At 39.8% G+C, this 14,298-nt stretch overlaps 1 protein-coding gene across 3 annotated transcripts in view; it reads left to right on the top strand.

The window, feature by feature from the left end:
- The window catches only part of ADARB2 (adenosine deaminase RNA specific B2 (inactive)), a 501,356-nt gene that overhangs the window by 14,361 nt on the left and 472,697 nt on the right, over nt 1-14,298 (top strand). For 2 of the 3 annotated variants that reach the window (XM_075212076.1, XM_075212077.1), the window contains exon 1: nt 11,430-11,827. The exons of the other annotated variant lie outside the window; for it this stretch is intronic. In XM_075212076.1, the coding sequence (XP_075068177.1) occupies nt 11,731-11,827 (97 nt within the window). In that variant the 5' untranslated portion in view covers nt 11,430-11,730. Of the gene's footprint in view, nt 1-11,429; nt 11,828-14,298 lie in introns of those variants that run through there. 3 annotated transcript variants of the gene reach the window in all.

Here is a 14,298-nt window from a genome sequence, read left to right on the forward strand (position 1 = left end):
TCCTTAGATGATAGTATTTCTGGTTCTAAACCAGCTTTTAGATGTATAGACTAAAGGTCATTAAATTCCCTAGTGGGGTCTGATGGTAATTTACGATATGTGGCATTATCACTTAAGATGTTCCTCATCTCAGTGTGATAATCTGCTGTTTTAAGGATAACCACCCCACTTCCCTTGTCTGCTGGTTTAATCACAATCTCCTCATTGTTCATCAGCTGTTGTGAAGCCTCCCTTTCTATTCTCGTCAAGTTGTCCTTCCAATACCTATGAGTATGTTTGATGTCTGATCGATCAAGGTCATCAGCTACCATCCGTTCAAATGTATTAATGAATTCACCTTTATTATAACTAGGATAGAATGTAGAAGGTACTTTCAATGGGGTATGTAATGGTCATTGTTCCTTGAGATAGCCTGGTGTCCTTTCTCACCCTCCTGTCTCTATAACCTGTATAAACTGTTTTTTAAGATCCCTGTGAACTGCTATTTGATGTATGAAAAAGTGATGTTATTTATAATTGCGTTCGCAAGGTGCAAACGCTACATAAATAATACTGAAAAAGTTCTCATGAGATTGCAAACAGAATGAAACCAAACTCTTAATTAATTTGTTGGAAACATTAATGAGCTTTTTCACTGCATTATATTTTATATTAACTAAAATAAATAGATTAAACTTATTTAAACATATTTGCATGTCGTTATTTGCTAAAATAATTATTCAATTGTGTACTAATCACATTGCATTACAATCATTTTTAGTGTACAGAAAATATTGATTAGCACTTTTATTCAATTATAACTGCCTTTTACTGTGACTAAACCATTGCATTTAAATGGGAAAATGCTTCTTTACTTCTGATTTCTTTATAGTTTATCTGCTTCATTACCTTAATTAAAAAAGATATCATATCTTAACCTTCTCTGCTCCTTTTCCATCTTCCAAAAGGACGTCTTATAATTAGCTGCTCAAAACTATACCCTATATTAAAAAGTAGTAAAATTATGATTGCTTCTTGTAAATCTCTTCCCTTTGTAAGTATATTGGGATTTTATTAGTCCTTTCAGCAGCTGCCTGACACTGAGTGCTGCTGCTCAATGTGTCTAGTAATCCTTTTCCAATTAAATTCTATATAAGATAAAGGTAGCATAATTGTTAACATTAATACATTTATAAGTTAATAGATTTAGAGTGCTCTTCTTACTGTTAGTGAACTATTTTAAGTGCTATAAATAAGTGAAATAAGTGTAAGATCTTAATTTTATAGACCGTAATGAACAATTATTGCTGTTATGTTTGAAGAAGTCCTATCTCCAGAAAAAGTCCTTCTTCAAATTAATCAATTCTCCAAATAAAAGCACCAATAATTTTTAAATGATCTCTGACTTCTCTTTGTTACCCATTGCTTCTTTGGGTTAAAAGTTTAAGAAGAAGAAATAGAAATGGGTGCTTCATAGTACACTAGTTTTAATTATAGAATATAGCTTTAGATGAATATTGCATACCATTTTAAAATAAATTGTTGCTTTCAATGAGAAAAATCCCCAGACAGTCCCTGAGAGCAGTGAAATTCACATGTAGCTCCACTGCCAGTCACGCAATGATTGAGAAGCATCAAGCCATTCCCCAACGTGACGTTATATATTTTTTTTGCAAAGGTCTCCAGTGCCAGTCTCTGCTTTGCAATAATAAAGGCCTTAGACTCCCCTGCAGGTGCAATAAAAAGATGTATTGCATGTATAGCCTGTTATTACATAGTCTATGTTAGGCCACTGAATACACTTCTCAGGCTCTTCTCTTTTATATTCATTTACTCCCTTTTCCCAATCCTGCTTATCCCTTTCTCTCTCCCTTTATCAGTGCATTCTTTATCCTTTTCACATACATTGTACTCTCTTATTACTTATTCTGCCTGTGACAGGATGGACTTCCTACGCCACCCTGTCCGTGTTGTGTTGGGTACCGGCAGGGCATGCCTTACCACTGACCCCTTTCTTTCTCCCAAATGCGCCCTCTAACAACAGCAGGAGGGGCTTTTGCTGCTGCCACCACTAGGCTCCTTTGCGGCACCAAGAACTGCATCCTTCTGGGTAACTCTCACTGCGAGTGTACTCCCTTGCTGGTACACCTGGGCTGGTACACCTGACAACATTTTTTCCCCCAGCACACTGCTATAGCCAGCAACAGATCTGCCATTTCTACTGTAGATAAAAATGCAAAAGTCTTTGTTGCACACATTTGCAAATGTATGTTTAAGCCATCCTGCCACGCCAAGGCGCTTTTGCTAATAGGATGGTCCTACTCTAAACAATGAGAGTCCCTATATTTGGGCCATACATATGTGTTTTTAAATTGAGAGCTAACTTACCAAAGAGGTACCCCAGAAGCCTCCAAATAGCAATCCAATGTCAGCACTCCCCCTCAGCTACTGACACCAACATGCCTCTCAGACAAATACAAAAGTGGAAGTTGCTCAAATCAATTTATAGGCCATAACAGGTGCTGAAAGGGTGGGGTTTCTCTTTAAAAGGAAACGCCCATCCCTGGCTCTGTTTAGACTATCAGACCCACCCTGTCTGTTTGCTGAGAGGAAGCAGCTTTTAAATCATGTAAGTAAACCAATTTTAAACTACACATATGTTTTTACCTGGTTTAATCTCCACCTAGGTACATAACTGTGCCAATGTTTTACTCTACTTCCCTGCGTTCTCTGCATATTGCCAGCTAAATGCCTCCTTTTGTTACAATATATATATATATATATATATATATATATATATACATATATGTGTATATATGTTTTGCACAGGTTTAGGCTTGAAAGCTACTACAACAATTGCTAATAAGACTTCTGAGTGTTTGTCTTGCTTTACACCCTCTTGCCGCATTTTCTATAACATCTGACGAATCCATTAGTAAAGGAGTAACTGTAACTGTGTGCACAGCAGCGTGTAAACACCCTGTCTTAACCTGGCATCAGCATTCTTTGTTTTACAAGAAATAAAACATTTAATTAATAGTCTACAGAATATGAGAATGATAGGTTGGTGAGCCAATTGATTACAACAAATGAAAAGTTTCATCTGCATAGTTTACTACAGGGAGTTCTCTTGCTTAAAATAGAAATTTTAAATAACAATTGAATGTTTAGCTATACATATTGTATATGTTAATATTGTTAATATATAAAATCAGGATGAGTGAATGCACAGATAATACTTATAACTAATAAGTAGAGATATGTAATTCATTTAGTTCTATGTTTACTGAACTGTGAAAATATGCAGTCAAGTATGCTTAAACAGTATTTGCTATGATTTCTTTCTATGTTTTCTCAAATAATGTATTGTAATTAAATTACGTGTTGCATCGCAACTCATAGAAAAATAGTAGTAAAAAAAGAAATGAGTCCATAAAGATAAAAAAACAGAGGCTCGTTTATTGCTGAAATAAGTTTCCTAAGCACACATGGGTGGATGGCACCTGGGACAGGTTTTTAATTTATTTTTGTTAATAAGCATGTGAGGGCAGTGGGCGTATGTATATCAATATGTCTTGTGAAATCCACTAAGGTTAATTTACAAACACAGATAAATAAGATGTGCCACCTAAAATTATTCTACATGGAAAGTACATTTATATGCACATAAACCAAAGTGATTAGACCATTAAAATGTGCAGATGTAACGCATGAAATAAAGACAGTCACAATATCCAGATAGCACTATTACTCCAGGACTTGATTGAGACATAAATGTGGCTCCAACAGCAATATTTTAGGAGAAAAGAAAGGAAAAGACGCAATTAATTAAGAGAGTGATTTAAAAGTGATGTTTATTTAACAGCTAAGCAAGACTTCGAAGTGACTTTTTTGCTTTTGTAGACATAATTGGAGGGCAAATTGCCTAGTATAAGTATCTGCACACTTAGGATCTCATTTAGAGTCGGACGCAAAGTCTGTTTAAGAAGTGTAGGAGTGGAAGTGTGCCGCAGCTTGGTATGAGTGGCAAGCAACCCCAGTTGCGTCGCACCCTACCTACGCCACCTAATTCCTGCCGCACAGCTTTAGCCCTGTTTTGACGTGTGTTGCGTCTGCGCCTCACTGCGACTAGGACGTATTTACATGGTCACGCCTTCACAATTCCGTGTTCCTCCCATTCTCTCGTAGTGAGTCGCAAGCTGTCGCAAGTGGTAATTGCGTCAAGATGCAGTCGGATTTGGTGCTTTCTGCACATGCGTGGTAGTGTTTTTTTGTTGGATGCGCCTAAAACTGACTTTGTGTCCGACTCTAAATGAGGTCCTTAACCTTTAAAAACGGCATTTTGGTCATAGACCTGTATATATGTTAGCTGTACATATGGGCATAGTTTAACAATTGCAGAAATAATATTTGCAGTGCCTCCACATTTTTTCTAGTTATAATTTATCGAACCCCTGAGTGGGGGCTGATTGCTTGAATAAGATTAGCGATAGCATAATTTTGTGGGGGCCTCTATGTACCTCCCAGAGTTAAATCAAGTTAAATGCTAAGTCTTTAGCAGCAATGTAATACTTTTGCATAATAATCACAGACAGAAAATAAGATATATATGATCGCTCTATATGCTGTCATCTGTTCAGCAAAATGCCATTGTTCTGATTTCAAGAACTAACCACTTCAACAAACAGAGGTCTATAGCACATGTTGTACATGTTCACATTAAAGTACATTCACTAATAGCTATTGCTGCACAAATAACACTTTATTCTCATAATGCAAATCAGCACCAAATCCGTCCACAGGTAGCTCAGATATCATGGTAAACTCATTTATTTAACCTGTGTTTTTTAGAATTCCTTCAGCTACACATTAAAATAAAATCTGTGCCACTTACATCGTGTGGTCAAACTATTCAAAATAACAGATTTAAGAGGTTTTCCACCTTAAAGATGTTTTAAACGCCTCCCGCTCCTTTATTAGGGAATTTCTTCTCCTGTGACTCCTGCCATTTGCTGAACTCGGCAGGGTCCCAGCGTGTACAATTACTGACGACCTCTGCGGGTCAACCTTCTGGTACTGTGTCAGAATTAACAGCCGACTACTAATAGCAAGAGCGCCAAAGCCATCCAATCATGAGGGGACTCTCACTTCTAGTGCTCTGAAACAATAACCTCTCAGGTCCCAAGTTGTAAGTATCTGGATTCTGCTGAATTGAGCAAATGATGGGGAGAAAACCCCTTTAAGTAAATGTACACCGGGAAAACCATGTTGCACTGCAGGAGGGGGGGGGGGGGGGGAGGCAGGGATTATTAAATATGCAGACAGATTTATAGTTGAGAGGGGGCGTTTCCATTATTTATGTGCTGCATAGAGAAGCAGACAGTATCTTCGCTGCATGCAAAAAATAAATGCATTTACACCCCCATTTTGACTTGCAATATAGTTTATCCAAGAGCAAATTTTCACAATTTTTTACCTTTGAAATGAAATGAAGCCATAGGTGTGTGCATACTTTGTAATGTATTTTTATATGGATCCTAGACAACTGCTGGAATCTGCCAGAGACATATAGGGCCTGAGTCATTAAGGAGAGCAAAGCAAAAAAATAAAGGAGTAACTTTGCATCTGGGCAAAACCATATTGCATTGGAGGGGGAGATACATTTAAAATGTGGGGACAGATTTATAATTGGGATAGGACATGTCCTAGATCCACTTTAACTTTCACTGTAAAAATAAAGCTATCAAGTATTTGTAAAAACAGCCAGTATTTTCCTTACATGCAAGAAAAGAAACTAATTTGCACCCCTTGCATTGCAACGTGGTTTGTCCACGATCAAATTTACTCCTTTTTTTGTCTTGCTATCCTTAAACTGTAAGATTAACTGTAACATCACAATCACAACCTTAAAATTATGTAATTCCTAAATTCATCAGTCCAGGCACAATTGCAATAATTGTGGAAAACTCTTACTGGAGGTTTAAAAGTTAACTGCTGTTCCAAAATTTTGCTTTGCTGTGAATTCATGAAGTAAAAAGGTTTATTTCGGCAAGCTCTTCTGTCAGGATATTATTTATAATGATGAATAACTCTCTAGTATGCATTTCTTTCACATATCTATTTTTATTACTATTTATTATCCATTTATAATGTTATCATCAACAATCAGAACCTGATCTTGATTACCGTATGTGACTAGACCAGAAACACATTTGATGGACTAAATGCTTATAAATTAATAATTTGCTGTCTTAAATTAGAAACTTTCCACATCTGAGACATAAGTAGTAGAGAAGCACTGATATTAGGATCTGGTTTGGGATCTGTCAGAATCTTAAGAGTTTTTATCAAACATTGGGAGCCTTTAGATTTGGCTAAATTAATCCAAATCCTGATTTTCTTGTCATGGCACTGGGGTTAAAATAAAAAGAAGATTTTATCATTTAGGCCCCTTGGAATTTTAGGACTGGAATTTATTTTTTTCTTTGGCAGAAACTTTTGTAACAGGAGTCTATATTCCCAGTGTCAGGGCCGTCTCTTCCATTGGGCACAATGGGCAGGTGCCCGGGGGCCCTGCGGGCAAGGGGGCCCGTCCGAGGAAGCACTGAAAAAAAAAATCCTGAAAAAAATAAGAAATGAAAATACTTACCTTGTGGTCTCATCAGCGACGATCCTGCCTAATTCCCCTTTGAAAATGAATGTCCTCCTCTGACTCTTCATCTGGTTAAACCTATGTATAAACAGGCGTGCCTGCTTTTAGAGTACATTATCCAATTTGTTTAGTAACTGTGTACATTTCCAGTTGCTTATACTTCACTGTACTTCTACATCTCAACTTCAACACAGTTAAACAACTTTTACTGCAAACAGAACATGCCTATAAACGTCACATATACAGTATGTACACAAATGTCTGTAAGTAAAGTAGACATTGTTTGCACGAATTGTACAAGATATAACATAAAATGCATTGACATGTGATCCATTTTCTCTACCATAGACAAAGCATGCCACATACGCACAATAATTAATTTTACAATACCATTCAAACACTTAGGTGACCTGTTCCTGCATTTTCATTATTCCATTTGTATCAGTAATTGTCTTAGGGGGGTGTGGGTGAAAACCAGAATTGCCGGAATGCCGGAACACCAGAATGATTTGGCTCCCTGCAGCCCCCTGCTGCTTACTGTCTTGAGTGAAGCTTGTTATGTTTTCACTCCCTATATAGTGCACCCCGTTCTGCCACACAGATATGTGTAACAACTATTCCACATATTATTTTGCATATTTACCTTACCCATCCATTCTGGCTGCCAGAATGGGTCTGCCATTACATTACCCATATATTATGGCTGCCGGAATGGAGCTCTGAGTACCTTAACCATCCATACCGGCTGCCGGAATAGAAGTCGGAGTACCTTAGCCGTCAATTCCAGGTGCCAGAATGGGTGTCTCAATATCTTAGCCATCAATTCCATGTGCCAGAATGGATGTTTCAATATCTTAGGCATCCATTGCGGCTTCCAGATTTGGGCTATAAGTATCTCAGCCATCAATTCCAGGTCCTGGAATGGAGGTCTGAGCACCTTACTCATCCATTCCGGGTGCCAGAATGGGTCTGCCAGTACTTTAGCCATCCATTCCAGGTGCCGGAATGGAGCTCCGAGTACCTTACCTATCCATTCTGGGTGCAGGAATGGAGGTCGGAGTACCTTAGCCGTCAATTCCAGGTGCCAGAATGGATGTCTCAATATCTTAGCCATCCATTCTGGCTGCAAGAATGGGTGCCTCAATATCTTAGCCATCAATTCCAGGTGCCAGAATGGATGTTTCAATATCTTAGGCATCCACTGCGGTTTCCAGATTTGGGCTATAAGTATCTCAGCCATCAATTCCAGGTCCTGGAATGGAGGTCTGAGCACCTTACTCATCCATTCCGGGTGCCAGAATGGGTCTGCCAGTACTTTAGCCATCCATTTCGGGTGCTGGAATGGTTCTGAGAATACCTTACCTATCCATTCCAGGAGCAGGAATGGGTCTGCCAGTACCTTGGCTATCCATTTTGGTTGCAAGAATGGACCTCTGAGGACCTTAACTATCCATTCCGGCAGCTGGAATAGAGCTCCGAAGACATTAGCCATCCATTCCGGGTGCCTAAATAGGTCTGCCTGTACCATAGCTACACATTCTGGGTGCCGATATGGGTCTCAGAATCCCATAGCTATCCATTCCGGGTGACAGAATGGGTCTCAAAGTTCCATAGCTATCCAGTCCAGGTGTCGTAATGGGTCTGTGAGTACCTTAGCTTTCCATTACGGCTGCCGGAATGGAGATCTGAGTACCTTAGCCATCATTTCCGGCTGCCAGAATAGATGTTCGAGTACCTTAGCCATCCATTTCGGGTGCCAGAATGGAGGTCTGAGTACATTAAGCATACTTTTCGGCTGCCACAATGGGGCTCTGAGCACCTTACCCATCCATTCCGGTTGCTGGAATGGAGGTCTAAGTACATTAAGCATCCATTCCGCCTGCCGGAATGGGTCTGCTAGTACCTTAGGCATCCATTCCGGGTGCTGGAATGGGTCTGAGAGTACCTTACCTATTCATTCCGGGTGCCAGAATGGGTCTGCTAGTACCTTAGGCATCCATTCCGGGTGCTGGAATGGGTCTGAGAGTACCTTACCTATTCATTCCGGGTGCCAGAATGGGTCTGCTAGTACCTTAGGCATCCATTCCGGGTGCTGGAATGGGTCTACCAGTACCTTCGCCATCCATTCCGGCTGCCGGAATAGTGCTCCAAGGACATTTGCCATCCATTCCGGGTGCCGAAATGGGTCTGCGAGTACCATAGCTATACATTCCGAGTGCCAATATGGGTCTCTGAATTCCATTACTATCCAGTCTACATGCCTGAATGGCTCTGTGAGTACCTTGGCTTTCCATTCTGATTCCCGGAATGGGGTTCTGAGTACCTTACTCATCCATTCCGGCTGCCGGAATGGAGCTCCGAGGACCTTAACCATCCATTCCAGCTGCCGGAATGGAGGTCTGACTATCTTAGTCCTCAATTCCGGATGCCGGAATAGAGGTCTGAGTACCTTAGCCATCCATTTCTGGTGTCGGAATGGAGGTCTCAATTTCTTAGCCATCCATATCGGCTTCCAGATTCGGGCTATAAGTATCTCAGGTCTGAGCACCTTACTCATCCATACCGGGTGCCAGAATGGATCTGCCAGTACTATAGCCATCCATTCCGGGTGCTGGAATGGGTCTGAAAGTACCTTAGCTATCCATTCTGGCTGCAAGAATGGACCTCTGAGGACCTTAACTATCCATTCCGGCAGCTGGAATAGAGCTCCAAAGACATTAGCCATCCATTCCGGGTGCCTAAATGGGTCTGCCAGTACCATAGCTATACATTCAGGGTGCGATATTGGTCTCAGAATCCCATAGCTATCCATTCCGGGTGACAGAATGGGTCTCAAAGTTCCATAGCTATCCAGTCCAGGTGCCATAATGGGTCTGTGAGTACCTTAGCTTTCCATTACGGCTGCTGGAATGGAGGTCTGAGTACATTAAGCATCCCTTCCGGCTGCCGGAATGGGGCTCTGAGCACCTTACCCATCCATTCCGGGTACCAGAATGGGGCTCTTATCCATCCATTTCGGGTGCTGGAATGGAGGTCTGAGTACATTAAGCATCCATTCCGGCTTCCAGAATGGGTCTGCTAGTACCTTAGACATCCATTCTGGGTGCTGGAATGAGTCTGAGAGTGCCTTACCCATCCATTCCGGGTGCCGGAATGGGTCTGCCAGTAGCTTAGCCATCCATTCCGGCTGCCGGATTAGTGCTCCAAGGACATTGGCCATCCATTCCGGGTGCCGAAATGGGATTGCGAGTACCATAGCTATACATTCCGTGTGCCAATATGGGTCTCTGAATTCCATTGCTATCCAGTCTGGGTGCCGGAATGGGTCTGTGAGTACCTTATCTTTCCATTCTGATACCCGGAATGGGGTTCTGAGTACCTTACCCATCCATTCCACCTGCCGGAATGGATATCCGAGTACCTTAATCATCAATTCTGAGTGCCGGAATAGAGGTCTGAGCACCTTAGCCATCCATTTCTGGTGTCGGAATGGAGATCTGAGTACATTATGCATCCATTCAGGATGCTGGAATGCTGGAGTATATTAATCATCCATTACAGGTGCCAGAATATATATAAACAAAACCATATTCCGGCACCTGGAATGGATGGCTAAGGTATTTAGAGCCCCATTCTGGCAGCCGGAATGGATAGTCAGGGTACTCTGAGCCCCCTACCGGCAGCCGGAATGGATAAATAATGTACTCAGAGCCCCATTCTGGCACTTGGAATAGTTACCTAAGATAATTAGAGCCCAATTCTGGCAGCCGGAATGGATGACTAAGGTACTCAGGTATCCATTCCGGCACCCGTAATGAATGCCCTAGATGTTGAGACATCCATTCCGGCAGCCAGAATAGATGACTAAGGTACTCAGGTATCCATTCTGGCACCCGAAATGAATGGTCTAGATGTTGAGACATCCATTCCGGCAGCCAGAATGGATGGCTAAGGTACTCTGAGCCACATTTTGGCAGCCGAAATGGATGGGTAACGTACTCTGAGCCCCATTCTAAGATATGGCTAAGTTATAAAGCTATGATATATATGCAATATATGTATAGATATACATACGCAATATAAAATGTGTAATAATTGTGGCAAAGATAGGATATATATATATATATGTTTACTTAAAAACACTACACGCAGTGCAGAGAACATATCTGTGTAGCAGAACAGAATGCACTATACAGGGAGGGAAAACACAGCAAGCTTCACTCAAGACAAAAAGCAGCAGAGGGCGCTGACTCATTCCGGCGTTCCGGCAAGCAGCAGGGGGCGCTGTAGTAACCTGACATATTCCGGCATTCCGGCATTCTGGCAATTCCGGCTTTTACCTAATCCCTACAATTGTATGACTGTAATGCAAGGTGAAAGCAATTTGTCTTCAATGAGAATTAAGACTATAACTAGTTAATAATAACTCTTTGCCCTGAGAAATAGTTGGAAGCAGGGTCCACAAACATGCTCTGCCCGTGTGACTTAATGCAGGAGGCAGAGAGATGCTTTTGTAGCATGCATTCTTAAAGATCCCCCCCAGGCTCCTTCCAGATAAACTGGCAGTATATTCATAGCCCCTACAGCGCATCTTCCTCCTTCCTTTCTATCAGGTCCTAAGCATGTTCGTCAGTCCAAATGAGAGCTGAATTTGCAAGTTGACAGGGGATACAGAGTACTGACTGATGGTGCTGATGTCAGAGCCAGGAGACAGTTCTGATTGGATCCAATTAGACTTTGCTATAGCAAATAGGCAGGCTCCCTGCATGATTGGCTTCAAAGTGGCTTGTGCCAAACGACTAGCAGAGGTGCAAAAAGTGGATTCGAAGCATTTGCAGCCCTGCTAAGGGGAAGACAGCTTTACTGAGAGCTGATCCAGCAGATTGTGCCGTGCCACAGATCGCACCAACAGCTTCCCAAGCATGCAAAGAAGATAAAAGACACTTAACACAGCTAATAGCAAGTGACTACATGCCAGAACAAAATCCAGCAGGATAAATCAGCAGCTACAGAGGTATACAAAGCAGGCACAGAAATCCTATTAGCAGAGGCAAATTGGTTACTATTCTACAAATATTGCACTGTGCTGTACCACATCCATGGCATCAGTTTTGGGAAGCACCAGGACATCGGGATGTCCAAGTAACCAACTAAAATTCAAGTCTAAGAGGAGAAGGAGGAGATCTAAGAGGAAAGGTAAGACTCATCTTTTAATTCGTAGTTGTTACTGTAGCAGTGTGCTGGTTATAGTTTTGTCTCTTTACCGACGATACACTTGTACTTTTTAAAGGATGTCGCAGGAGTGAGAAGTGATTTGTAGAGATCAATGTCCTACAACATGTTCTTCAGCACCCTCATTCCCTCCCCGGTGAGAATCATTAGCGTGTCTGTAGCTTCGTTTCCCCTTGTCACAGACACTTAGCACATGATCCCTGCCAATTCTAAACAGCATTAAGTCGAGGAGCAGAAATGCCTCATGCTTGTAGCGTGTAAACTCTGTCTATTGTCAGCAATATACATCTATTACCAGGTTTGCTGGGCAAAGTACTGCATATGTGATCTATACAACTATGAGCCAACTGCAATTGTTTTCTAAACACAGATTCTTTACCCTATTTCAGCAAGACATTGTCTGATGTATATCCCTGAATAAGATCTGGTGCACCAGGGAGCTCATTTTATACCATATGAAAACATTATATTGGGAAATCAGAGGGACCAGCTAAAGTTAATGAGCAGCAATAAAGACTTATCTTTATATTAGAACTCCCCAATAAGCAGAAAAAGTATCCTGTGTTGACATAACATTTCTGTGGACACAACATAGCAAAGTAATATTCCTATGAATACAAGGCACACTGTCCAATAATAAAATATATAAAATGTGACATAATACATAAAAGTTTCAAATGTAAATAGTCTAGTCATGTCAAGAGCCCTTGACATAGGTTGTGTCAACGGGGACCTTAGGATTTCACTGTAAAGACCCCAAAGTGTAAATTTTAGGATTTGCCTGTTTTATAAGAGATATTTTCCATGTGTGGAGCAGAAATATTTTTTTCTTGCACATGTTCAAAGAGAAGCCTTTTTTTTTTTTTTTTTTTAAGGATTTGAGATACAGAATAAACTTGTGAGAATGTATAACTTAGCACTTTTGACTGCTTTATTGCATAGCAAACTGTTATAAATAAAGGTGTGATTTTCAGTAAGACCTTTTTTTTTTTTGCAAGAATGTGTCTGAAAATTATACAAATCTCACCGAGACAAAAGAGTGATAGAAACCGTTGGGTGCCCAAAATTCTGCTAAACTTTTCTAGAAATGCTCTTTTGAACTTAAGTTGCCTTCTCTAATGTATTGCAAGGATCACATTTATTTTTATTTCAAAATGCTATGCAATATAAGGGCAGAATAATACCCTCTTCACTTCAGTTAAGCACTATTTAGTGCTCTCTATCAAGTGATCTAGATTAACTAACTCAAGATTCACAACAGATCCTCATTTCTTCATTATGAGTTCATGTAACTCTGAAATAGTAAATAATTTATTTCTGTTAGCACAATTTGATTGTTTTTCACGCCAATTAGTTGTTCTATTTGTTTCCGCACCAACAATAAAGCCAAACTACTTAACAGATAGAATAAACTGCTTTCAGATACTGAGAACTTTAAATTTTAGGAGGAAAAAAATGTTTATTTCATTAAAAAAAAAACTGAAATAGCAAACCAGAAACAATGAGAAAATATAATTTTTCTAAAGATGAATCACATACCACACTATTAATAGAAATGTATTTGAAACCATGTAGATAAGTTTTTCTTAGTAAACATGTAGAAATCACCATCGACGCTGATAAACGTTAATGGACATGATTACGAGACCTGTAGAAAATATTCTGAGTATACAAAGGTCTTCCCGTTAGATTTGTAATTCCCAATTAAATGAAACGGGTCCACCTGCCACCGTCATCAGGTGTAAACATTGTTCTGTGTAATTTAAATGGATAGTTATTTAAATTTACACTCAAGATATAACCCAAACTCTATGTAGAATCTTTTTCTGCATTGTGTGCACTAATTAAAAAGTCAGTCGCATAAAAATAATAGATATCTTTTAATCTTATGAATGGTAATGTACCGCAGTAAGTATGACTAACTTGAGTGACTACTTAATGATTTTCATGTTTCCTAAATAATGTTTTGAGATGAAAACAAAGAAAATAGTCGAGTATTAAATAAAAAATTATTTGAACTTAATTTAAAGAAATGTAGACCAATTGGTATTTACCTGTTTTTAATATTTTGTATTTGTTCTTTTCAAATGAAGTGTCATTGTGTGATTGCTGCTAAACTCCGTCTAAAGTATAAATGGAGGATACGATTCTATGTTTTTTCTTTGCCCATGTTGCAAAAACAATTATTACCCACTTTTCAACAATACCATATTTTTATGTTTGTAATAGGTTTAGATGTTAATATAGATAGTTTAATAGGTGATTGGATAAGATCGATAGACATACATATTAGTGTACAATTAAAGAATTAAGAATATGTGTGTTAATTCATTTTTGATCATATCAGGTGTTGAACAGTTAGCTACTGAAATTGAAATTTCCCATGTGCACTGTGGTTTGGAGATCTAGTTGATTATGCTAGTTTCAGGGAACAT

This window comes from Mixophyes fleayi, chromosome 5 (assembly GCF_038048845.1).
Source record: "Mixophyes fleayi isolate aMixFle1 chromosome 5, aMixFle1.hap1, whole genome shotgun sequence".
Lineage (NCBI taxonomy): Eukaryota > Metazoa > Chordata > Amphibia > Anura > Limnodynastidae > Mixophyes > Mixophyes fleayi.